At 57.8% G+C, this 24918-nt stretch overlaps 1 protein-coding gene across 1 annotated transcript; it reads right to left on the reverse strand.

Moving 5' to 3' along the window:
• Nucleotides 1–1703: 1703 nt before the first annotated feature.
• Nucleotides 1704–24538, reverse strand: NPTXR (neuronal pentraxin receptor). Its single transcript, XM_047866540.1, has 5 exons — nucleotides 23933–24538; nucleotides 11527–11755; nucleotides 9005–9252; nucleotides 6292–6471; nucleotides 1704–5950 (listed from the first exon to the last, which is right to left on the reverse strand). The coding sequence occupies exons 1-5, from the start codon at nucleotides 24536–24538 to the stop codon at nucleotides 5726–5728; spliced, it is 1488 nt and encodes a 495-aa protein (XP_047722496.1). The 3' UTR covers nucleotides 1704–5725.
• Nucleotides 24539–24918: the final 380 nt, after the last annotated feature.

The raw sequence follows: 24918 nt of genomic DNA on the forward strand, positions 1-24918 counted from the left end.
GGGACAGAGGGAGAGAGGGTGTTTGTAAGTAAATCAGGACAAGAGAGGATAAACAAAGTATCTGCCGGCAGCTTCGTTCTGTTCGGTGGAAAGTAATTAAAAGCATTCTTTTCAGGGGCGCCTGGGTGGCTCAGTTGGTTGAGCGGCCGACTTCGGCTCAGGTCATGATCTCGCGGTCCGTGAGTTCAAGCCCCGCGTCGGGCTCTGGGCTGACAGCTCGGAGCCTGGGGCCTGCTTCAGATTCTGTGTCTCCCTCTCTCTCTGACCCTCCCCCCGTTCATGCTCTGTCTCTCTCTGTCTCAAAAATAAAATAAACGTTAAAAAAAAATTTAAAGGGGCGCCTGGGTGGCGCAGTCGGTTAAGCGTCCGACTTCAGCCAGGTCACGATCTTGCGGTCCGTGAGTTCGAGCCCCGCGTCAGGCTCTGGGCTGATGGCTCAGAGCCTGGAGCCTGTTTCCGATTCTGTGTCTCCCCCTCTCTCTGCCCCTCCCCCATTCATGCTCTGTCTCTCTCTGTCCCCAAAAAAATAAATGTTGAAAAAAAAAATTAAAAAATAAAAAATAAAAAAATAAAAATTTAAAAATAAATAAATAAATAAAAGCATTATTTTCAAACAAATCTGGATTCATTTCGGAGAATGAAGGAAGCACATGAGCTCTTCAGACAAGCCTCAGATACGTTTTTCCTGTTTCAAGTGCTGCTTCCGGCTATATCCCCTCCGGTCCTCACGGGGTGAGGTCACTTAGGTGGGAAATCTGGGAAACTTTGGAAAAGTCTGGGAAGGCATGTCCTACTGGAGTGACCCCCCCCCACACCCGATTGGGCCCTTGGCGTTTCACAGGGGCTGTCTGAGGACGTGGCCCAGCTACGAGCAGTGACATTGATGGAGCAGGAGAATGGAGGCCGCGCCCCTAAGATGGGGTGGACAGGGAGGGCTGGGGACCAGATCAAGGCCTCCTGGGGGTACCGTGGGTGCTGGAAGGGGGCGTGGGGGCAGCAGACTCTGACACTAAGAGTCCAGCCTAGGGGCGCCTGGGTGGCGCAGTCGGTTAAGCGTCCGACTTCAGCCAGGTCACGATCTCACGGTCCGTGAGTTCGAGCCCCACGTCGGGCTCTGGGCTGATGGCTCAGAGCCTGGAGCCTGTTTCCGATTCTGTGTCTCCCTCTCTCTCTGCCCCTCCCCCGTTCATGCTCTGTCTCTCTCTGTCCCCAAAATAAATAAATGTTGAAAAAAAAAAATTAAAAAAAAAAAAAAAAAAGAGTCCAGCCTAGAGGCCGAACGAGTCACAGGTAGACTGTGGAGCAGGGGCAGGCTGAAATACAACCGAGTCCCTCCCTCTCTCCTACCCCATCTCTCTAGGACCCAGGGGAAGCAAGGCTCTGGGGGTCCAGGCAAGTGATTCAGGCAGACTGGGTCTCAGGGAACAAGTCAGGGACCTGGTTCCCAAAACTGGGGCACGAGGTGGGGATGGGATGTCGGGAATGAGGCCAAAGCCCAGTTATCAGAACTGGGACACTTTCCATGTGGGACTTACATCCTTCCTGCATAAATCCTGGGAAACGGGGTGTGTCTGCACCCGGGAGCTGGCAGGACTCTTCGTTTGAGAGGCAAAAGTGGGGTTGGGTGCGGCTGTGGGACATCAACTTACCACCTGCTCTGTCCCGCCCGGCACCCCAGGCTAGCTCACCCTTGGAAGAAGAGCCTCAGAGTAAACATTGTTTATTTTGAACATTCAAATTTACAAAAACAAAAAAGTAACAAAAACCCATGACATAGCTCATACACATACACACACACACACACACACACACACACACGTTGCATCTCATGTCACTTTATGTACAAAATTGGGCAAGGAGAAGGGGGCGGTGGGTGGGTCACCAGGAGGGTACAATAGTTTCACAGTGTCGGACAGCTGGACGTGCTCACTCACTGCTCAGCCTGGGCCCACACGAGCCTCTTCCCCACCCGGCAGGGGTGAGGTGGGATTTGGGGTGGCAGGCAGCTGTGACAGAGGGGAAAGAGAATGATCCCATCTCTGGGAGGGGACCCCTTCTCCAGTCTGCTCAGGGCAAGGTGCTGGGAAATGTAGAGGAGCAGGGACCCAATTTGGGGGGGGGGGCGGGGGTAGGGGCCACTGCGTTGTGGGGAGTCAGAAAGCTGAGATCAGGTCTCCAAGGGTCCTGGCCGGGTGGCCCTGAGGGGCGCTCACCTTCCCTCATCTGTAAAACAAGCCGTGGGCCTCTTGAAGAATCCTTCCTGCCCAAAGCTGTGGTCCAAGGTCATGCACAATTATGGCAAGGTGATCGGCCCCCTTGGGATGTTGACTGGGGGTACAACGTGCCACAAAGGTGGGGAGATCTGGCAGATAAGAGCTGTGAAGCACCTGGCGCAGGGCTTGGCTCAAAGCAGGAGTTTGAGAAACATCATTTTCCCCCTTCCCTGCCTGGGACACTTGGGAGACTATCCAGCTTCCTCTTCCCTTTCATTTCTCCTGGAAACTCCAGCCAGGAGGGCTGAGGTGGCGGGCACACTTCAGAGGCACAGGTTCCCTGAAGGGGCTGAGACCCCTCCCATGGCTTCACCCAAGGGGACCCTGGCCCTGGGGCCAGCCCATCCTGGGCCTCTGCCTCCATCACAAACCCTGTGAGGGTAGTGAATGGGGTCAAGCATCTCTTCAGGCCAAAATCCACCCGGAGCAATGATGATAAATGTCACTCCCTACAGAGAGCAGGGGTGCCCGTGCCTTTGCAACCTGTTTGGTTTGAACGCTGGACTCCATCTTCTGCCAGCTGATTGACACTGGGCAAGTTACTTAACCTCTCTGTGCCCCAGTTCCCTCCCTTGTATAACGGGGCCCCAAACCGTTCCAACCTCATAACTGTGTTGGGAGGATAAATGAGATGATGCGAGGTGCTCAGCGCAGCGCCTGACAAGGTTGTAAGGAACACGGGCCCCGGCACCGTCGTTAGCCACAGCAGCTCAGGGACGCAACCGAGCGACATTTCTAGCTCCTCCTTCCCTGTCTTCTCGGCTGTGCCCAGGAGCCGCTGAACAAGACCAAAACTGGAGTCCAAACGGCAGGTGTTGGGCAGAGGTGAAGAGCGGTCCATGGATGAAGGAGGGGTTGGGACACCAGGCTTGCATCTTCCTGGAATGGGAATAGTCACCCAGGCCACTCGCCGATGGCCCGGACTCACGGTCTGCACCTTGACGCCTCGGGTTTGTTCCTGTTCCCTCTGGAGGGCTGACCAGGGTGACTCAGCACAGGACCGAGGTCAGATGTCTCATTATGACCATGACAAAGCATAAAGGACTTGGGAGGACGCCTCTGGGTGGGCTCAGCCATCAAACAAGTTCTGTCACTTTCCTCCTAAGACCCTTTCTTTCCCCCCAGGCCTCCACAAAAGCTGCTTCCTTAAAAACAATAACAGAAACCCAATAAGGCCCAGTGTCCCCGAAATCTGAGTTCTGAATTCCGCTGTCACCCCAGCAACAGCATATGTCATTACGAGACGCTTGACCCAGCACTTGGGCTGATGTCATTGGCTGTTACCGGGGCAACCTAGGTCTCAGCAGTCTCTGGCAGAAGCGCGCCATCGCTGCTTCTAGGGGGAGCTGGGCTGCAGGTGCCCAACGGTCTATCTGTGCTCTTGAAATGGAAACAAGGATCTGGGAGGTGGCGGCAACAAGTTTTGGAGAAGCCTCCACAGCAACGGCCCCACAGCCTACAGCTCATGCCTCAGGTTACGTGCTGGCGGGGAGCAGAGACGGGGAACAGAAAGCGGGACAAAAGGCACCTGTACCTGCTCGAGCCCGGTAGCCTGCAGCTGCCCAGACACCTGGTAGGTGACTGGCAGAAGGGACACCTGCCTTTTCAGCTTTCCATTCCTGCCAGAGTGCCTGGAGATCACACCTGTCCTCCCCCCTACTTCCTGGCGGGGCCGGACGCCAAGATGTTTCTGTGCGTCATCAGGGAAGATGTTCGTGTTGGAAAGCATTCTGACCTCCCAAACGTCCATCCTCTCAGGCGAAGGCTGGACTCGAAGACACTCGTGGACAGGCGGAATGGCATAGGAGGGGAAGAGCCCTGAAGAGGGATTCAGAAGCCCTGGGTTCTAGTCCTGGCTCTGCCCCATTGGGCTCTGTGATCCTGTGCAAGTCATTTGACCTCTCTGAGCTCTTCCCCAGCTATACAAGCAAGAGGTCAGACTGGGTGGCTTTAACTCAGCTTTTACACCCTTCTACTCTCTTGGGGGAATCGGTGAGGACTCAGGGTGAGACACTCTCAAACAGGCAAGGCGGGAAGGGGGGGGGGCGGCGTTGGAATCCAGAAAAGCTGTTTTTTACAATCTGTGCATGAAGTTGGTCTGCCTAGTCCCTTGCCCTGGCCCCTGACTCTCTGGAGCCAGCTGCTGACCCTGACCCATGCCCAGCCCATGATCCCATCTGCTGCCAACTCTCAGAATCTACCCCTGCTACGTCCCCTGGTTGCTAGGCAGCTTCAGGCTGGCCCCACCCTGTCCACGTGGAATCATAGACAATCTCACGTTTGATCTGGAGAGCTCTCAGCAATGACCACAGCAAGGGCCTCAGCTCACAAATGAGGAAGATGAGCCCAGAGAGAGCAGGGACTTACAGAAGGCCACACAGCAGGTTAGCAGCGGGGCTGGCTAGGAACCATGGGTTCCTCCTTCTCATCCAGCGCTCTGCACACCACTCCACCCTTCTCCCCTCTTTGCCTGCTCAGTTCCTCCCTGCCTTCCTTCCCCCAGAGGCTGCAGGGCCATGCAGAAGGGCTAGGTAATGCGACTCTGCCATAGCCTGGGTCCCAGGGCGCAGTGCCTCTGCCTCAAGCTGCTCCTAGGCCAGGCTGAAGTGGCCCAGGTCCTGTCCTGGGCACGGAGGAGGAGAGGGGACCTGCCACTTAGCACACATGTGGGCGAGCACAAGGGGTGACTATGGCCTTTTGGCCTCCTAGGGTCTTGATCCCTCAGGCTGGAGCCGGGAAGGGAATGTCCTGGAAATTGAGGGGGGGGGGGGTGGGCCAGGCATGGAACCAACATTCAAACCACTGCACACAAAGAAACAAGGAAAGAGGAAGAAGAGAGGGTGCGGGAGGCTCCATCAAGATCCCATTGCCCCTTCAGGGGCAACTGGTGGGAAGATGGAGGAGGGGTGAGTCTGAGTCTCCTATGTCTCTGTCATGCCCTTCTAGGCTGAGGGGACAGCTCTAGAGCTTGTTGTGGCCCTGAAGGGGATGGGGCCAGGCCTGTTGCATGGGGGACAGGAGCACTGAGATAGCAGGCCCTTCCCGCCACCGCCCCCCCCCCCCCAACCCGGTGGGATGTGCTGTTGAGATCAGCGGAATCAGACATGGCTGATGGGCCAGGGTGGGTGGGGGTAAGAGACAGCTCTAGTCTAATGCCAAGAGAGCAGACAGAGCTGTGGGCACTGTTACCACCCTCCTCCAGGTCCTGGACTCACCCCAGGCTTGACCTGTTGGCTTGAGCTGCTTGTCCCCGTCCAAGTGGGGGTAGGGGACAGCCATAGCAGGGCAGGGCATTCTGGAGGTATAGGTATAGGTGGGGGAAACAGGAGGCACGGCCAGGAGCAGGGCAGGAGGGGGGGCAGTGTGTGGGTAGGCTGAGGAGGGAATGTGTGCCCCCAAAATAAGGTCCCCAAAATGGCAGGCAAGGGAGGGACCCTGGATGAGGTGGCCCCTCATGCCTTGGCCCTCCCCTTGCAGACATCAAAGGTAGCCTTTTTTGCACCCCCGAAGGCCTCCACCAGCTTGTCTTCCCAGGGAAGGACGTTGCCCAGCAGTGGCCCGGTACAGTTGGCAATGCCCAGGACCTGGGCAGGTGTCAGGGCGTGGTCCCACAGGTTAAACTGGGCGATGTCACCCACGAAGGCCTGAGTGGCGTCAAACCGGCCACCCAGGGCATCCTGGGCCAAGAGAGGAGCAGAGAAAGGAGAGAGACATGGAGTGAGGCAGGGGGAAAGACAGGCAGGCTGACTCAATCAGGGCCCAGGTCCTGCTGAAGCCCCGTCCCCAAAGTTCTAGCCCCGTCCCCAAGTTCCAGGCCTGTCCCCAAGGTTCCAGCCCCTTGGGCAGGTCTCTAGTCTCTCTGGGTCTCAGTTTGCCCACCTGCAGAATGGCTGGGTCAGACTGAGTGATCACTGCTGTGCTCTTAGGGTCCCTCTACCTAACCCCTCCTTCTCAGGGGCCCTGGGTGAGTGAGATATCTTACTTAGGCCTCATGCCCCCATAGCACCCTGGGCCTTACCTGCTCCTGGCCCAGGATGAGGATTCCATGTGGCTTGATGGGGTGCCAGGCAGCCAGGTTCTCACCGGAGCCCTGCAGCTCCCCATCCTGGTAGGCAGACCACAGGCCGTCCCTCGTCGTCCAGGAGATGCAGATGTGGTGCCAGCCATTGTCCTTCAGGCTCAGAGGCAGCTGGGCCACCTGGACATAGGTCCCGCGACCCCGGGTCAGAGGTGCCACAGTCCCAAGGCTGGACCAGTGAGGAGGCGGGGGGACCAGGAGACCCGTGTTCTTCTCTCCAGGGACTGGCCCAAGGCTTGACCCTCCCGCTCCTCCCAGCCCAGCATCTTTCGGACCCCTTTTTCTTCTTTCCCCACAACTCAACCAGGCAGCTTCTGCCAGATCACAAGGGACTCTTTGGTACTGGTTTTCAGGTGTTTCCAGCTAGTTTATTCACCCTCTTACAGGGTGCAGGGCGGGAGCCACATCTCACCATCTCTGAACACCTCACACAGTGCCTGGCACGCAGCTGGGCTCACACTGGCAGTGGCGGAATGAGCCTTGGACTCTGAGGCTGGGCACTGGCACCCAACCCTGGCTCTCCCAACCAACCTCCCGTGGGACCTTGGGGAGGCTGCTCTTTCCTCCCTGGGCCTCAGGTCTTCATCTGTGAAGTAAGGAGGTCAGGCAAAGGGTGGCAAATGTGTGGCCAGCTCTGGCTCCTCCACCCAAGGCAGACGTGGCTAATCAATTACGAACCTAGGCTCAGCCTCGGGATCTTTCCTACCACGGGGCTCTGGGAAAGCCGCTGGTGATTGATTCAAATTGGCCCGTGAGATGAAAGGTACTTGCTGCCTGTGGATTTGGGACTCCCGAGGGCCTCTTTCATCACCTAGTTCTGAGATCACACTTGAATACAACACTATCTGAGGCCTGCTTGGGGCCAGGCCTTGTTCTGGACACTGGGGATATGGATCCGGTCTCAGCTATAAATGAGTCTGAGTCTGCACGGGAGGGAAGAGCTTCAGGGCAACATTACAAGACAAAAGACCAGGGGCCATTTGGGAGGTACAGAGGCTGTGAAGGCCCATAGGAAGAGGCAGGTGTGGGAACAGCAGATACGGTATTCGAACACATCTGGAAGGACAATGCATCTGACCATCCCAGCAAGTTGGGGGCACAGTGGCAGCAAAGGCTAAGAGGCTGGAATCAAAGGAGACCGGAGTAATCCCTGAAGTTGACCCTCAAAAGGACTCTTGAAGTTCCTGGAATAGCGCTGTTCACTGCCCTGTCCAGGGTGCTGAATCCTTTCCACAGAGACCTGAGTGCTGAGCTTGCGCAGGGCCAAGGATGGCAGCCAGGGGGTGTACGAAGGGGACGTGGCAGCAGGATCTAGATGTTGTCCAGCTACCCTAGGCTTCTTAAGACCTACTGGGCTACAAGAGAAACTCCTGTCCCCTGGGCCCATCTCCTTCTTCTTCATCCTCCTCCAGGACACCCATGAAAGACACCTCCTGCTGAGCTGGGTTCTGATGGGTGACAACCACTCCTAGCAGATCTATAGGCTGTGGGCTGGTCACGAGTGGGTGTGGTAGGTGGTGCCTACATTTCCAGGGGGTCTTAAAAGACCACCATGGCTGCAAATCCCAAAGCAATATGGCAGGCGAAGGAGGATATTTGAGGGGAATGAGGGTGATAAGACACTCCCTCTTCTGCTCAATCACCGTGCCTCTGCCACACCACTCCCCCATGTCCTTGTCCTGCCCTGCAGATAGGCGCAGGGAGGGCTGTGGGGCTGGGGGTCCAGGCATGGGGCATATGGGTGGCCCAAGCACAGAACGGTGGAGGGGTTCACGGGGGGTTTCTGCAGCCCCAAACCGTGAATCATATCAGCACCCCTTCACCAGCTGTGTGGGCCTGTGTGCATTCTTTGCCCTCTCTGAGCCTCAGCTTCTCCATGTGCAAAATGGTAATGATAAGGGTGCCTACCTCCCAGTGCTGTTGGGAGGGTCAAGGGTGATAATGTGAGTAAAGTGCTTATGAGCACTGGGCCTGGAATAATAACAACAGCTCACGTGGCTCAAAGCTCGTTAAATGCGAGGCTTGCTCACACCCCTTTACATGTATGTAAGCCACTCATTTCTCACCACAACCCCACGGTAGAGACTACTGCCAGTCCTCCTTGGCGGATGAGGAAACTGAGGCACAGGGCGTGTGAGTGACCAGTCTAATGTCACACAGAGGGTAAGCAGCAGAACCAGAATTCAAATCCGGCATTCAGGCCTGACCATGGCCCATTCTACTCTCCCTATGAGGAGGGCGGCAGAGGGGGAGCTGCAGAGGAGGACGGGGGCAAGGACTCCACCAGCGCTCCCTCCCCAAGTAGGTCCTTGGGCCTCATTGGCTTCTCTCTTTGCCCATGAGAGAGACAGCGCCCTGGGACAGACATCTGTAGCCATGTTCCTACAGCTGGGTCACTGGGGAAGCCCCACAGGTCTCCTCTGTAAATGGACATGCCATCACTTACAGCTCTCGGATCCAGGCCCCTCTGCAGCCAGCCCCAGGTCTGGCTTGTCCTTGTACTCCTAGAACCCAGCCTGGCACACAGTAGGCATTTCATATGTGCTGAAGCTGCTGAGCAGGAGAACTGAAAGGGACCCAGCACAGTGCAGGTGCTCCTGGAAGGGTCACCCCGCCCCCCACTTTCCTCCCATTCTGCCCAGCCTCCACTCACCTTGTCGTTGATCAGCAGTTCCATGGGGTCGTGGCCCGCCTCCAGCAGCACAATCTCATTGGCCTGCCCGGGCACGGAGTAGGAGAAGGGTGTGCCCTGGCCATTGCCACCCGACCTGGACCGCAGCCACATGCAGACGGTGAAGGCGTAGAGCTCAGGCAGCGCCTTCCGCACGCGGGCGTACATGTAGTTGTTGCGGATGGGGATGCTGATCTTGAAGGCATCTGGGGGGCTGTAGGCTGAGGACCCTGAGGGGGGTGGGCAAGGTGGTCATGGTGGGGATCAGTGGCCACTGATGGGGATGGGCAGCGCGGACTATAGAATGAGGGCTACTAGTCCCTGGGCATCTGCCATGTACCGGATGCATTTGCAGCCTTTTCTACCCTGCCATTGTGTTGACGGGGGTGGTTAAGGTCCAAGGGCTCTGGACCTGAGACGTCCTGAGTTCAAATCCGGGCTCCACACTTCCCAGCCACATGACCTTCCACGGTTCAACTTCACCTCTCTCGGCCCTAGTTTGCTCAGTAAGATGGCATAAATAACATTTCCTCCCTCTCAGGCTTGTGTGAAGGTTGAGTGGGACAAACTATGTAAAGGGCCTGGCCCAGAGTAAATGCTCGACAAATGTTAACTATTCCAATGATCATTGTTTGGACTTCTTTGCCTATTGTTTATTTTTTTAAATATTTATTTTAGAGAGAGAGGGAGTGAGCATGAGCAGGGGAGGAGCAGAGAGAGAGAGGGAGACAGAGAATCCAAAGCAGGCTCTGTGCCGTCGGCACAGAGCCCAATGCGAGGCTTGAACTCACAGACTGTGAGATCGGGACTTGAGCCAAAGTTGGACGCTTAACCAACTGAGCCACACAGGTGCCCCTCTTTGCCTGTTTATTTAACAAGCACTCTACAGTGCCTTCTGCATGGCAGGCACTGTCCTAAGAGCCTTTACATACATGACCTCCTTCATTCTTATGACAGCCCTATGAGGTGGACACTGTTATAATCCTCAGTTTACAGATGAGGCAACCTTGGCACAGAGGGATTAGGTAATCTTCTCAAGGCCACACAGCTACTAAGTGGCAAAGCTGGGATCTGAACAGGATCATCCTGGGATTCCTTGATATCCAGGGCAGCACAGAGTTTCAGGGATTCTATGCCTTAAGTATTAGAGGGCTTTCTGCAGGGGCAGACTGGGGAGTCGCCATCTCTATGGGCAGGGGGGTGACACCCACCACACCCACCTCTGGGATAGGAGTTCCCCTCCTCCAGCTGGTTGTTGAGGGCTGGGGTTAGGGGGTTAGGGCTGGGAATGGTGGACCCAGGTTCCCAGGTTCGGTTGGGGCTTGGGTTGAAGGCTGATGTGATGATGCATCATGGTAAAAGAGGAAGGGGCTCGGTGACGGTCCCTTGAAGCCTGTTTCATAGATGAGGAAGTCGAGTCCCAAGAAGGGACTTGCCCACAGGCATACAGACATCTAGCCTAGTTGCCTCCCTCTTCTCTGCCCGACAGCCGCTGGAGGGGGCATTTCCCCCAATCCCTTAGAAGATGCAGTATAGGGGGGCCAGTGGCAGGACTGAGGAGGGATGAGTTTGCCTTTCTTGTCTCTGTGCTCCAGCCGGAAACCCACCAGGCCAAGCCTTGCCTTCAGCTGTGCCCCTGCTATGGCCCCTCCACTCCACAACTGACTCTACCTCTGCCTGCAAGGACTAGCTTGAGGCTCACCTCCTTCAGCCTCTTGGATTTCCTTCTCTGAAACTTCTGTCCCCATCTAAGCTAGTCCCAGATAATTACTCAGGATCCCCCCTAACTTGTCTGTAAGCCTCTTACAGGATGCTCCTCCCAAGGTTTCAAAGATGAAAGTTCCCTGAGACCTCCTGAGTCCTAAATCCCCGTATTTCAGATGAGAAAAACGAGGCCTGAGGAAAGGAAGCAAAATTCAAAAGTCTCAGCGCAAGCCAGTGACAGCTGTGGAGCCCGGAGCCAGGTCCCCTTGATGCTCATACCCATGGACTACCCATTACCCTGACCCCTGGAAGCGCCAGGCCCAGGTGTTTAACAAGTGACAAAATCTGGATTCACTGAAGGTGCTATTTTGTGGGGTGGCTAAATGCACGGACTTTGGCAGGAGACCCACTTTGAGGTTCAGATCCACCATTCACTGGCTGTGTGACGTTGGACAAGTCACTTGACCTCTCTGAGCCTCGGTTTCCTTTTCTGCGAAATGGGGATAATAACACACCATCCCTGTGTGGTTTGTGAAGGTTAACCCAGCTGACGTGTCACGTACTTAGCCCACTCCCAGAACGTAAGTGCCAGAAAACGCTAACCGTTAAAAATAATAATCCTGATGATACTCCCCAATTATTCTCACCCTCTTGGGTTCTGCAGCCTCCTCCCCCGCCATCCCACCTAGCTTTAGCCTCTGGAGAGCATAAAAACGTTTTCGAGTGAATCTGCCACTTTGAGGACCCATCTGAGAACCAAGGCCTCGCCTGCTATGCCCTCTGCGGGGCCCAGGACCCACCGTGCTCCAGTTCGGCTACGCGGTCCTGTAGCGCATCCAGCTCCTTCTCCACTTCCTGCCGCTGCCGGTGGCTGCTGTGACTCAAAGCCATGCGCTCCTTCTCCAGGGTCAGCACCTTGGCCAGCAGCTGGCCCTCCAGTTCATCCATCTTGGAGTGCAGGGCGGTGGGCACCGCGGGCGCAGGGGCTGGGGCGGCTGAGAAGTTCACACGGGCCGGGAGCTCCTGCTGCTTACGGGGCAGAAAAAAAAGGGGGGGCATGTGAGGTCACTTGCAGGGAGGAAGGAAAGAGACACGGGGCTCAGAGATGCCTACCACCCACCCCTGGTGATTGACCCCAGGTGAGCCTCAGCATCTCCATATGCAAAGTGATGGTGAGCTGACCTCAAGAACATGTCAGCCTATGGTGGGGTCGGGGGCCGGCAGCGGAGAGCTCTGAAAGCTCCCCTGGGTGGGTCTGATGTTGCCATCGGGGCTGAGAGCCACTGCTGAGCCCTTCTTAACTGAAAGACTGGACACTGATGGGTCTTTAAAGGAATGGATAGTCTTCACTCATTCACTTGGCAAGCTTCTCTAAGACGGTGAGAGGCTCTGCGTGGGCACTGGGCAGATAGATGCAGGGGCACAAACCAGGGGCTTCTGGAATAGAACTGCAATGGTGCGCCCATTCCAGAGTAGCATGTGGTTCAAGTCACAGGCTCTGGAGTCGGACAACCCGGGGCCCAAATCCAGCTCAAGAACCAATCTGCTGTGTGACCCTAGGCAAATGCCTCCACCTCTCTGAACCCCTGTTTCCTCACAAGCAACAGGGGACAAGCGTATGTATTTAGAAGGGTTGGGGGACGATTGGGCAGTTAACGCCAATGAACAGAGCCTGGTTATTGCAATTACTGTCTAGGGCAGAGTGTTCTAAGCTGGTCTCTGACACCCTCATCCTGCCTGGGGTGAGGACGAAGTGTTTAGAGTCCCCCTTTTCCTGTCTTAAGACCCCCAGGGGGCAGGAGAATTGGGACAGGAGCCAGCGGGCGGGGGGGGCTCTCCTCCCCCTCTCCTGCTGGAGGAAGCCCCTTCTGGGGTGGAAGAAGGCAGGCAAGGCCACACGTCCAGACTCTGGGAGGGGGTAGTCTCTGGCAGGCAACGGGAGCATCAGTAGAAAATTAATAATTCAGTGAGCTTCTAGGAGCCAAATTAGACCTTCTCTGTCCCCTTGGCTTCCTCCACATCCCCAGAGGCCCAGGCAGTTCCCGCTCAGTCAGCCCCGGGCCTTGTCTGCAGGCTTAGCCCCAGACCCGAGCTCACTGAGTTCTCACGAATCTGTAAGTGAGCGAGTAAACGGTGAGCGCCTACCGCGGGCAGGGCACGGGGTGCTGGAGAGACAGCTGAGGGTCAAGTGGACAACCAAGGTGCCCTGTGCCTCGCAGGGACGGCCCCTCGGCTTGGGGCAAGCAGCCCTCCCTGGCCCCCACTGGCCCAGCCCACTTGCTGGGTGAGACTGGGTGGATCCCTTCGCCTCTCTGAGCCTTGTTTTCTGGCCGTGTGATGAGGGGGTAAACGTGTCCCCCGCCTCAAAGCGCTGGGGGTGGGGGAGGGCGGTGCCTGAGAGAAGCTGCCAGGACCTTACGCTGAGGAGCTGGGGGAGGGGGACTGACGCGTGGTTCTGTCACTCCGCCTTGAGAATGGGAGCAGGTGGGCTAACTTCTCTGGGGTCATTTTCCCTCATTTATAAAATAAGGGCTTGGAATGCCCAGCTTGCAGAGCTGTGGTCAGGATTAAATGACGGTGGGCAGGAGAAGGGCCCAGACCAAGCCACCTTTATCCCCCACCACGTCCCACATAAGAGGGCACAGCCATCCATCCGTCCGTCCTCTGTGTAGCCGCTTGCTTGGCCGGCCGGGCTGGGCTGGGCTGCAGGCCGAGGGAGGTGGGCGGGCGAGGGATGAGCAGCTCCAGCGCACCTGACCCCACCCGTTACACGAACCTCCCATGTCCTATCTGGAGGGCTCCTGCTGACTCCCTGGGTGCCTACGAATCCTGACTCTGGGTGACTAAAAACAAAGCCTCAGTTTCCCCTTCTGTAAAATGGAGACGACCAGCCCCAGGACAGACGTAAGGATGGCAGAGAGCAGTAACAGGCCCTCGTGGACTATGAGAGCAGAATGCAAACTGTGAGCCTTGGATATATCGGCCAACGAAGAGCTCACTACCTCCAGAAGCTTCCCTGGACCAATGCCGGCGGGGGGGGGGGGGCTCTGGCTGGGTGTTCTGGGCTCCGGCACCCTCTATCCTCAGTTTCCCTCTTTTGACAGTGCCAAGCTTGGCACGAAGGGCACACATCTGAGTGAGACCGCGTGCCAGGCCCATCCTTGGCACTGCACGCGTATTTACTCCTCAGTCCTCACAGCCGCCCTTTTTGGTTGGTACTCTTACTGTCCCCATTTCACCGATGGGGGAACTGAGGCAGAGGTCCTTCTGAATTTTCTACAGCAGCGGGGCCGGGCAAAGCCGATACCTCTGGCGCTCTCTAGCAAAGCGTCCTCCTCCCGCGGAGGGAGAAGGGGCCTGGCAGGAAGGAACAGGACGTCTAGTGCTATTTACACAGACGCTGCGGTGAGCGGGCGTGCAAGCTGTTCTTTTGTCGGAGCCACCAGCTCCGCCGCCGGCAGGAAGGCCAGGGAGGAGGTGGGCTCTCCAGATCGTGTGCGGCCCCCTCCCCACCCCAGTGTCTGAATCAGAAGAACACGACTCCCCCCCACTTTCCCCATCTGCTGCGGGCTCAGGCTGTGCCGCGTGGGCTCCCGGCTGATGCCAATCGGGCCCCTGGCCCAGGGTGGGGGGGAGGGATGATGATGCCATCACCCCCCACTCAGGTCCCGAAGAGGCAGGAAAAGGGGGGCTCCGAGCCCACAGGCTGTTGCGCTGGGAGTCTGCGTGGGGTTCGGTGTAAGCGCACAGGCGCTGAGCCAGCGCCGGGGTCCCGGTCCAGCTCAGCGCTAACGGGCTGGGCTCATTAGCGCTCGGCAGGGAGGAGGCGGGCAGAGGAGTTGTCCTCGCTGCCGTCACTGCTGTCACTACCGCGTGCCAGGTCCCGCACAAGGGAAGCACCGCGCGAACACTTCACAGCCCTCTCGGCGATCTGGGGAGGTGAGGAGGCCCACTCTACAGATGGAGGAACTGAGACAGTGAGGTGCAAGAACCCCAGCCCAGGCCCTTCTGATTCCAGAAGCTGTTCCCATTCTTCCCTCGCAGTGTGGGTCTCGGGCTGCCAAGTGGGCACGATGCCGGCCGCCCTGCCTGCCAGGGGGGCCAGCGGAAGTGGTTCTAGTGGCCACGAAAAGGCTGGGAGGGTCTGGCAGGCTATGTGAGACCGTGGCGGGGGGGGGGGGGGAGGGGGGGCGGCAGCCTCACAGAGGGGGCCCGGATGGGAGGGACCTGCCCAGGCCGGGTGGCCCTGAGGCTGGGAGGATGCAGAGAAGACCCCAGCCGCCTTGTCCCCACGTGGGGTCTGTTCCTTTCCTGTGGGGAGCAAAGGGAGGGTGCTGGACCTCAGTGCACAGCTCACCCCCCACCCCACCACCCCCCCCCCGCCCCCCGGACCACGCAGGACCCGGCTCCAGGGGCAGCCCGGGCGGGTGGAAAAGAACCAGCTTCACTCACCTCCCCACCTGACCACCCCCAAGTCTCGTGTGACTCTGCTGGGCTCAGCTCGGTTCCACCAGCCCAGTGACCTTATGTACAGCTGCTGTGCCTCAGTTTTCCCAGCCGAAAGGGGACAGCAATAATACCTCCTAGCACATTAGTGATAATTGAGTTACATAATGCCCTTAGGGTAGAGCTGGCCTACGAAGGGCTCTGCAAGTGTGGATGATATTATTATTACTACTTGATTATCTCTTGAAGGGACCCACCCTGCTCCAACTCCGACCATAAATCTGTTTGTTTAACCATTACAGCGAGAGAAGAAGCAAGTCTCAGAAAACAGCTACATACCGTTTATACAAAGTTGCAAAGATTCGAAACCGGATCATGGATTTGTAAAAGCAGGAAAAAACACAGGGGCGAGAAGGATACAAGTTCGGGACAGAGGTGACCCTCTCTCGGGGGTGGGCGGTCTGGGGCTGGGAGTTGGGAGGCTCTCAGGGGCGTGAGCTGGCTGTAAATGTTTTGGTTCTTCTTGAGCCTGGATCCCTGCCTGGACAGTGTTCTTCACACCTGCGTGTAGGTCTCAGATACTCTGCATTGATTTTCTTTCAAACAAAAACAAAAAAGAAAGCAGGAAAGGGGCGCCTGGGTGGCTCGGTCGGTTAAATGCCCAACTCTTGGTTTCAGTTCAGGTCATGATCTCACAGTTCGTGGGTTTGAGCCCTACGAACCCCCACTGATAAAGTCCCAGCCCCTCTACGCTCAGCCCTCACTCCCCACCCCTGCAGGCTACACTTCATTCCCACCTAAAGTCACCAACGGCCCCCAGCTCCTTTCTCACCCCAGGGCCTCCGTACATTCTGTTCCTTCTGCTAAGAACACACTTCCTGTTCCCACCCCACCTCCCCCCGCCAAAGCCTGCTCACCCTCCAGATGGCAGCTTTCCCCACACCTGATCTAAGATGCTCCAAAGGGAGAAGAAAGAGGGCTTCTGTGGAGAGACTGAGGGTCTCGATTCACTCAGTCCCTCCCTCACTCATTCGTCCACCCATCCACATACGCTGTGGCGACTCGATGTCACGAGCACAGGCACGACTCACATCAGACGGGCCAGCGTCATTCCCAGGCTCCCCGCTTACTAGATCTGTGGCCCTGGACAAGCTGCTCAACTCCTTTCCTCAACTCTAAAATGGAGATAATGGGGCGCCTGGGTGGCTCCGTTGGTTAAGCGTCCAGCTTCGGCTCAGGTCATGATCTCGCGGTTCGTGAGTTCAACCCCCACACCGAGCTCTGTGCTGACAGCTTGGAGCCTGGAGCCCGCTTCGGATTCTGTGTCTCCCCCTCTCTCTGCCCCTCCCCCGCTCACGTTCTGTCTTTCTCTCTCAAAAATAAACTTTTAAAAAAATGAAAAAAAAAAATAAAACGGGATAATAATAGTCTCTACCTTCTGGAATATAAGTAACGACAAAATGAAAGAACGTACGTGAAGACTGGCACACGATGAGTGACTGATAAATGGTTATAACCATTATTATTATTTGCGGCTACTGAGGGGCAGGAGAGCACAGTGAGTAGTGACTGTGTGGGGCGGGTGGGGAGCGGGGGCTGGAGCCGGCTGTCAAGAGGGAAATCCCGACTGTGTGACCTGGGCAAGGTCAACCCCTCTGAGCCTCCGTGTCCTCACCTGTGAAATGGGAGCAGTTAAAAATCCCATGGTGCTTATGGGGACTCAGTTGGAAGGCCCCTAGAAAAGGCTGGCACAGAGGGTGCCCTATGCCCTGCTGCCTCTTCCTGAGTGACAGGTGCAATGGCTCCAGAGGTGGACGAGGCCTGCACCGGGCATGGGCCGTGCTCCCAGCTGGGGCGGGGGTGGGGGGGGAGGTAGACTGGGGGGTGTGACAGCACGAGAGCCCTCATGGAGGCACGGGCTCTGCGGGGTGGCAGGGGTCAAGGTGAGTCAGGGCAGGCCTCTCCCAGCAGGCCCCGTGTCTCCAACGTACCCAACGGCGAAGGGGCAGGAAAGCAGGCCATAGAGGCCGGACTGGTCTTCGGTCCTGGGCTCTGAGGCCTCAGAGTTAAGTGATAGGTCACCCCCAACCCTAGGCTCCCTTGCCTCTCCCTTCAAGTGCTCCCTGTCCAGGGCTGCATTGCCACGGAATTCCCTCTCGGGCCCTGCTTGTCCACATACTCCTGGGCCCGGGGCCAAACATCTACAGCAAAGACTGGGGATCCCCCTTACCCCCTCCCAGCCCATTTTAATAGAAAATCCTGGCTGTGAGCTCAGCTCAGCTTCTGCCGTGCTGTGTGGCCTTCAGTCACTCGGGCTCTCTGGGCCTCAGCTTCCCCTGGAGTCAAATGAGGGGCATGTGGGGGCACATAAGTGTTTCCACCCCGGGCTGGCTGTCTCAGCCCCTGCTGCTAGAGTTCTATGGGGGGGACCGTGCGCCCGAGATTGTCCTCAGGGAACCCCACCACACCGTCACCTGGTGAGGAGCGCCAGCCCCTGCCTGACCTTTTTCCGCCTCCCATAGGCAAGGACTCCACCAAATGGCCAATAAACAGAAGAAAAGGTGCTCAACATCGTGAGTCATCAGAGATACACAAGTTAAAACCACAGTAAGTTCACTGCACGCCCACCAGAACGGGGAGGGTTTTAAAAATAACCACACCAAGGCTGGCAAGCTTCACACACAGGTGGGCATGTAAACGCTTACTGCCACTTCGGCAAAGTGTTTGGCATCACCTCCTAAACGCTACGTAAATGTCTCTCCCGGGACCCAGACACCCACTCCTGCGGATGTATCCAGGAGAAATGAGGGCTCATCACCACCAAAAGATGTCACAAGAATGTTCACGGCAGCCTTATTTGTAACACCCGGATGTCCATCCACAGGGGAAGGGGTAAGTAAATGTAGGCGTGTCTATGCACCCAAACACTACACGGCATGAAAAAAAATCACAAGCCACTGTCACCTGCCCCACGATCAAATGTCAGCCATCACGTACAACAGAAACACCGGACATAAAGGGATGCGGCAGTCTGGGGAAGTAGGGACTCCAGGGGTCCCAGAGGAGCCTTCAGGGACACTGGAAATGCCCTGCTCTCGATCTGAGCGGTGCTCTCGTCCACACGTAAGTGTGCACTGAGCTGCACATTTAAGATTTGTGTGTTTTGTAAGTGAGAGACGTGAGCTCTTACGTATCTCGAATAGAAGATATACTTCAAAAGAAAAAAAAAAAATCCCCCAGGTTAGGTGCTGCCTTCTGTTCACGTAGCGCCTGCCGAGCTTGCAACAGCAGGAAGGGCCTCCTCCCCTGGGGCAAGGCTTGCCAGGGACGGGAGGCCACCAGGGCACCGAACGACGGGGCAAGCTGGCTCCTCGGAGCGCCGTGTGCACCCCTTACATCTGACAGATGGAGAATCTGAGGATCAGAGAGAAGAAGGAATTTTCTAAGGTCACAGCAAACAGGTGGCAGAACCGGGGTTTTTAACACCCGGTGTCTTGCTAGACAAAGGCGTGGCACAGGCAGGAGTAGGGGTTAAGGGCTGTGCAGTGGGACTGTACCACCTAGAGATGGGGGGGGGGGGAGGCAGCCACAGGGCGAGGCGCCATCTGGGGCTGCAGGTGGCTGGTGGGCCCCGAGGATCCATATCCTCAAACAGAAGGCCAACGGGCAGAACCCCTCTTGCTGTAGCGCGCCAGCCCCCTTCACGGCCAAAAGAGGTAGGGTCAGGGAAGCAGCCCTCACAGAGCAGAAGCTGCCAGAATGGGCAGCAATGTAAAAAAAAAAAAAAAAAAAAAAAAGCAACAGACTTTAGCAAAGGCACCGATAGATTCCCTAAGGCGCTGTGTTTCTCTGCAGATTTCTCTCAGAAACTGGAGGCCTGGGAGTGGGTGGGTGGGGGCTCGGTGAGGGCCGCACACACATGTAACCGCCCTCAACTCTCCCCCCCCCCCTCCCCGCCACCGCCAATCCCTAAGCAGGAGGCATCCGCCCAAGAACTCCCAACGTAGAGCCCAAAGGGCCGGGCCCAGATCCAGCCTCCCCCTGCCTTCCACCCACTTTACAGATTAGAAAACTGACAAAAAAACAGAGAGGGAAGTAAAGAGCTTAGAGTCACAAGCAAAAAGAACTCCACTTTATGCCACCAGCCGCACTACCTCGGAGAACATTTCGAGCTGAAAGGTGTTTCGCGAACATCTGGCCCGCTGTATCATTTCACGGGGCGGAAGCGGAAGCTGGCGCGTGGGGGTGGGGTGGGGGTGGGGTGGGGGTGGGGTGGGGGTGGGGCGGGGGTGGGGCGGGTTGTCGGGTTCTGGTTCTTCCACGTCCTTATCTGTAAGAGGGGAGCGTGTACAGCCCATTTCACAGGGCCCAAGACTGAATGAGCTAATAAGTGTTACTTAATACTGTTATTTATTATTAGCAAAACTTCCACGTGAGCCTTCTGCCGGTCCTGCCGGCCGGCAGGACAAGCCTTTGGGGACTGGCCCTCATCCCTCTGGCCCTGGGGGCTCTGACACAGAAACGGTCCGGGGCACCGTCTAGCAAGAGGCCCTGCCCCCCACAAGCCTTTCCCACTCTTCCTGAAGGTAGGTGAGGTCTGACCTCTCCAGATGGATCTAGAGAAAATGATGCCCACTAAGGGCTCTGGAACCAGACACTGACAGGTTCCCCTGCTGTGCGACCTCGGGCCAATTGCTTTCACTCTGAACGTTGGTTTCCTCATCCGTACAAGGGGGATGAAATGGTTACCTCCCTTATGGAGATTTGATGAGGATTAAATGAGATAATGCCCAGTGCCCGACACACAGTAGGTGCTCAGCAAGCATGAGCTATAATTGTTATCAAGGCCAGGGTCCCCTGTGACCATTGTCAGGGTGTTCCTTACCCCCGTCTTTCCACCCCAACATGGAGGCAGGCGACCAGCTTGCTAGGCCGGGTTAAGGATGTGGTTTAGTCAAACAAAGAACTGCTGATGGAATCAATCTGAAAGCTTCGTTTGCCACATACATTAAATTAATGCAAAAAAAAAAAAGGAACCCTGGAACATGTATGCGTGGCTGGTTGCCATGTAAATGGTTCAACCCTTTTGGAAAGTGGTTCTTGGCCACAGCCATAAAAAATCAATATCCTCTGACCCAGTAATACCTCTCCTGGGAATTCAGCCTAAAGAAATAATTCAACAGACTTCAAAAGAAAAAAAAAAAAACAAACAAAAAACTATCTGCATGAAATTGATCCTGCAATGAGCATCTAGAAGAAAAATAATTAGGAACAACCTACATCTCCAAGCAAAGGAGAAGAGATGGTCAGAGCAGTGATGGATGGTGGAGCCAGAGATAGATCCCAGCATATCATGGCCATCATTAAAACGGTAATTACCGGCAACCGGTAATTCTGGAACAATGTCTACATCTGGATAAAGGACCAGAAGGGGCTGAAAAAATGGATGAAATGGCGGAATTAAATGCGATTTTTTTCCCCCCAAGACACATTTTGACTTTTTTTCCATTAACGGCCACGACCATAACAACAAAAACAAAAACACAGGCAAGAAGAGAAATAATTTCTCCTAGGCTCACAAACAGGGTTCTCACTTGAGGCCTCGAGGAGAGGCTGGGCCAGTGTGACCTTCCCTCCCCTTTGGTAGAGGGCTGGTGGGGTGAGGGAGGGGGTGATACAGAGACGGGCCAGGTGGGGACGGGCAGGGATGCGCAGAGGGCTGCGGGAGCAGGAATGGGGGTAGGAAAAGGTCAGTGTGCGGTCAGGGAGGGCCTCTGGGAGGAGGTGTCCTCAGAGCAGACTCTTGGCTGATGAGTATGGCTACTCTGGGGGTAATCTGGGCAGAGGCAAGAAGGAAATGGGAGACGGGCCAGCTCTGTGATGAGAGCCTGGGAGCAGGCTGAGGGGTTTGCACCATGAGGAAGCCCCATGATGGGCTTAAGGACGATCCTTGGGGCTTAAGGAAGATGGATGGAGGGGTGGGTGTGCCTGGAGTGGGAGACGACTGAGGAGGCTGCTGCAAGAGAGGTGAGGTCGACTGGAAGGAGGGCAGGGCGGGAACTAACCATGGCTTATCAGAGCACACCTGAAAAGCGGGTCGGCGGAGGACCTGAGTCCAGGTTGGGGCACCATGAGGGCAGGGGGCCAGTGTGACGTCCAGAGGGAGGTGCTCAAGAAGCGGTTGGATCTACCGGTCTGGAGCTCCGGAAAGAAACCTGGGCTGGACGAAGTTGGCTGGGGCGCCACAGCGGACTGGGCGTTGGGAGCCTCCGGGTGTGGCTGAGTTCACCCAGGGAAAGTGAGAAGAGAGCCAGGAGGGGTGCGACCGATAAAGGAGGAGGACCCCGAAATGGGACACAGAAGCAGAGAGGGAGGAAGAGCAGGTAAGAGGTGTCTAGAAGCCAAGGGCCCGGAGATCTTTAGGAGGGAATGATCACTGGGGTCAGATGTTGGAGAGGCATTCATCAAGGTAAGGACAGAATCGTTCCCATTCAATTGATCGTCTTGGGTGACGGCCCCAGAGCACGTTCAGCGAGCTGTAAGGGGAGAGAGGTGAGTGGCGAGAAAACAGACCCTGAGAATCGGGGGGCAAGCTTTTGAGGATATCGGATGAAGAGAGGGGAGGAAGAAGACAGTAGCTAAAGAGAGCACGCGGTTCCGCTGAGCTCGGGAGTCTGACCCCACAACTGTCAGGGTCCAGACCCCAGTCCCTCCCAAAGACCCCAGGGAGATTGGCTCTGGGGCTGCCAGGCCCAGAAGGCAGATCTGGTGGGCAAGCAGACCCCCGCCTTCCTGCCTCCAAGTCCACTGCGCTCAGAAAGCAGGAGGGGCGTGTGTAGGGAAGCCAGGGCTCTCCCAACCCGGGAGGCTGGTCTGGTGACAAATCCCAGGTGCCAGGATCCCCACCCTCCCAACCTCAGCAGGCTAACTGGAGGGGAGCCCACCCTGCCAAATGCACAGGTGCTGGGGGAACAGGTCCAGGGCAAGCCCAGCCCTGCCAGCCCCAGACGTGGGAGGAACCACGGTGCCATCTGGGTGTGGAGGCAGGGGCTGGGGCAGGCAAGAGGAAGTTTATTGAAAACCGAATCTTTTTTTTTCTTTTTTTGACATTAATAAACTCTTTTTCCTAAAAAGGGGGGGGGGTTGTCCCCATTTTGATCTTTGGCTACTTGAAAAATTAGCAATATGATTGCTTAATGATAAAAATAGCCATCACTCAAGTTCATGGAGCACATCTCTGCCCGACGCCGTTCTGGGCCGTTCACAAAGATGAACTCACTTCATCTTCCTAACGCCCCGACGAGGCAGGTGACATTACTGTCCCCATTGCACAGGTGGGGAAACTGAGGCTCCCCTTCACAGTTGCGCTTCAGTGTTCCTCTGATTATCTCCCTGCTCTTGGCTCTCGCATCCTAGAAATGCCCCAGAGGTGAAGTAGGAACAGGGGGTGTTGGCCTGGCACACAAGCCTCCTGGGCTCTCCTCCTTCCTCTGTCACTCACCTTAGGAGGGCCCTGAGCCCCAAGTGTCTCACCAGTAAGATGACAGGGCTGGCTGTGATGGCCTGGCTGCCATGTGACAACCCCCCGGCGGACCCCCACCAGAGGCGGGTGCTGACACCTGCACAGACTCCCTGGAGGGCCACCGGGCCACGGCAATGGCCAACCTTCCACACAGGCATCATTTGGTGCCGCTGGGCCGGAGGTTGATCTGCGAGAGCCATGAGGAGGGGGGAGTCCCTACCTTCCCTTCCTTCCAGCCTCTCCTCCCTCTGCCTTCCCTTCCTTCCAGCCTCTCCTCCCTCTGCCTTCGCCAGGTGCACCCGGTTGGGGGAAAATGCTAAAGGAGCCTTTGGCCTCTTTCTCCCCGTCTCTTTCCACAGACTCAGTTTTGTTGCTAACCCCCTTCCCTGCCATCTGGAAATCACGGATGGCTGGGGGGTGGTCAGTGTCTTGCAGCTGTCTGTCCTTCCTAGTCTGCCCAGCTCCCGCTCCGGGGTAGGGGGGGGGGGGCAAATGGGTTTTCACAGGGAGGTGGGGGGTCTGGAGACTTCAAATGAGAAACCACTGGTGGCGGAATCACACCACAGCCCAGAGCCGACTCCCTTTGTTACATCCCTTGTGTCTGACCTGAGCCAGGGACCGTTGAAAGGGGTGTGTGGAGAAGGAGCCCGCGGGAGAGCCTGTTCTCTGGTCAGTCCCCACCCCAGAGCTGCTGGCTGCCGGGCTAGGCCAGCGCTATCTAAGTTCCTGCGGTTGGGCCCGCGGTCTGAGCCCGGGGCGGGGGCGGGGTACGGGGAGGGGAAGCACTGAGGGGCAGCCGGATTTGGCTTATGGGACACTCCCTTCCCTGCTCTTCGGCAGGACAGCAGGTTCCCCAAGTCCCCTGGACAGCGCTTCCTATCTCCTGACCACAGGAAGTGAGTGGGACTGGTCCCGCGTTGGGGGGGGAGGGGGGTGGTGTCTGGAAGAAAGAAACGAAACGGGCATTTAAGGAGGCCCTAGGACGGGCCAAGCATTTCCATATACCTACATTTTACTAAATCCTCACTACAAGCGGGCACTCACGCCCATTTCGCAGAAGCCCAAACCGAGGCTTCCGGCAGAGGGTGCCTGGAGGAAAAGGGGAGCGGAACGAGCCTTTCCCGCGCGCCCCCTGAGCCTCAGTCACGGCGTCGGCCACGGCCGGCCTCCCCGGGGCGCCCGCGAGCGGCCCCTCCCACCCCCGCCCGCCCGCCCCCGACGGCGCGCGCGGCGCTCACCTCGATGCGGTCCAGGCGGTCCCGGAGGGCTCGCACGGCGTCCTCCAGCTCGAGGATGAGGGCCGGCGAGTCCCAGGGCCCGTCGGCCATGGCGTCGCGGCGGGGCCCGGCGTCCTGGAGGCCGCGCGGCAGGCCGCTCTCGCAGCGGCCCAGCTTGCCGGTGAGCTCGCGGATGGTGTCCTGGTCGGCGCGGATGCGCGCCTCCTGCTGCAGCGCCGTCTGGCGCAGCTGCTCGGCGGTGCTCTGCAGCAGCAGCAGCTCCTCGCGCTCGCCGGCCGCCGCGTCGCCCTGCTCGGTCCCCGACGGGCAGGCGGCCGCCAGCGGCGTGCACAGGAAGCGGCTGAAGAGGGGCGCGGGCGGCAGCGGGTGCGCGCTGGCCGCCGGCGCCCCGGGCAGCGCGGGGGGCCCGGCCGAGCCGCCCGCGCCGTGCAGCGCGCTCAGGCTGCGCTGCGGGCCCGGGGACGCGGCGGCGGCGGCGGCGGCGGCGGCGGCGCTGGCCGAGGCGGCCGAGGCGTTGTCGGCGCCGCCGGGCAGCGCCCGCGCCGGGCTGGCCGCCAGGGGCACGCTGGCGATGATGCAGATGACGGCACCGAGGAACGCCAGCATGCCCGCGGCCAGCAGCACGGCCAGGAACTTCAGCGTGAGGCGGGCGGCGGGGGCGCCCGAGGCCCCCCGGCAGGCGCGGCGGCGGGGTCGGGGCGCGGGGCCCGGGCGCGCGGGGCCGAGCGGGAGCCGGAGCGGGAGCCGGAGCCGGAGCCGGAGCCGGAGCTGTTGCCGCGGCCGCTGCTGCCGCCGCTCTGAGCCCGGGCGGCGCGAGGAGGAGAAGGCGGCGGGCGGCGGGGAGGGGGAGCGGGCGCGGCGGCCCCGCCCCGCCGGCTCCCCCGGGGCCCGGCCGTGGCCCAGCCCCGCACCCGTTCCGTGCCGGGCGCCGAGGCCCGGGCGCCGGCGAGAGCTTTAGCCCGGCCGCCCGCCCGCCCGGCGCCGGG

The sequence above is a fragment of the Prionailurus viverrinus genome, chromosome B4 (assembly GCF_022837055.1).
Source record: "Prionailurus viverrinus isolate Anna chromosome B4, UM_Priviv_1.0, whole genome shotgun sequence".
In the NCBI taxonomy this organism is placed as follows: Eukaryota; Metazoa; Chordata; class Mammalia; order Carnivora; family Felidae; genus Prionailurus; species Prionailurus viverrinus.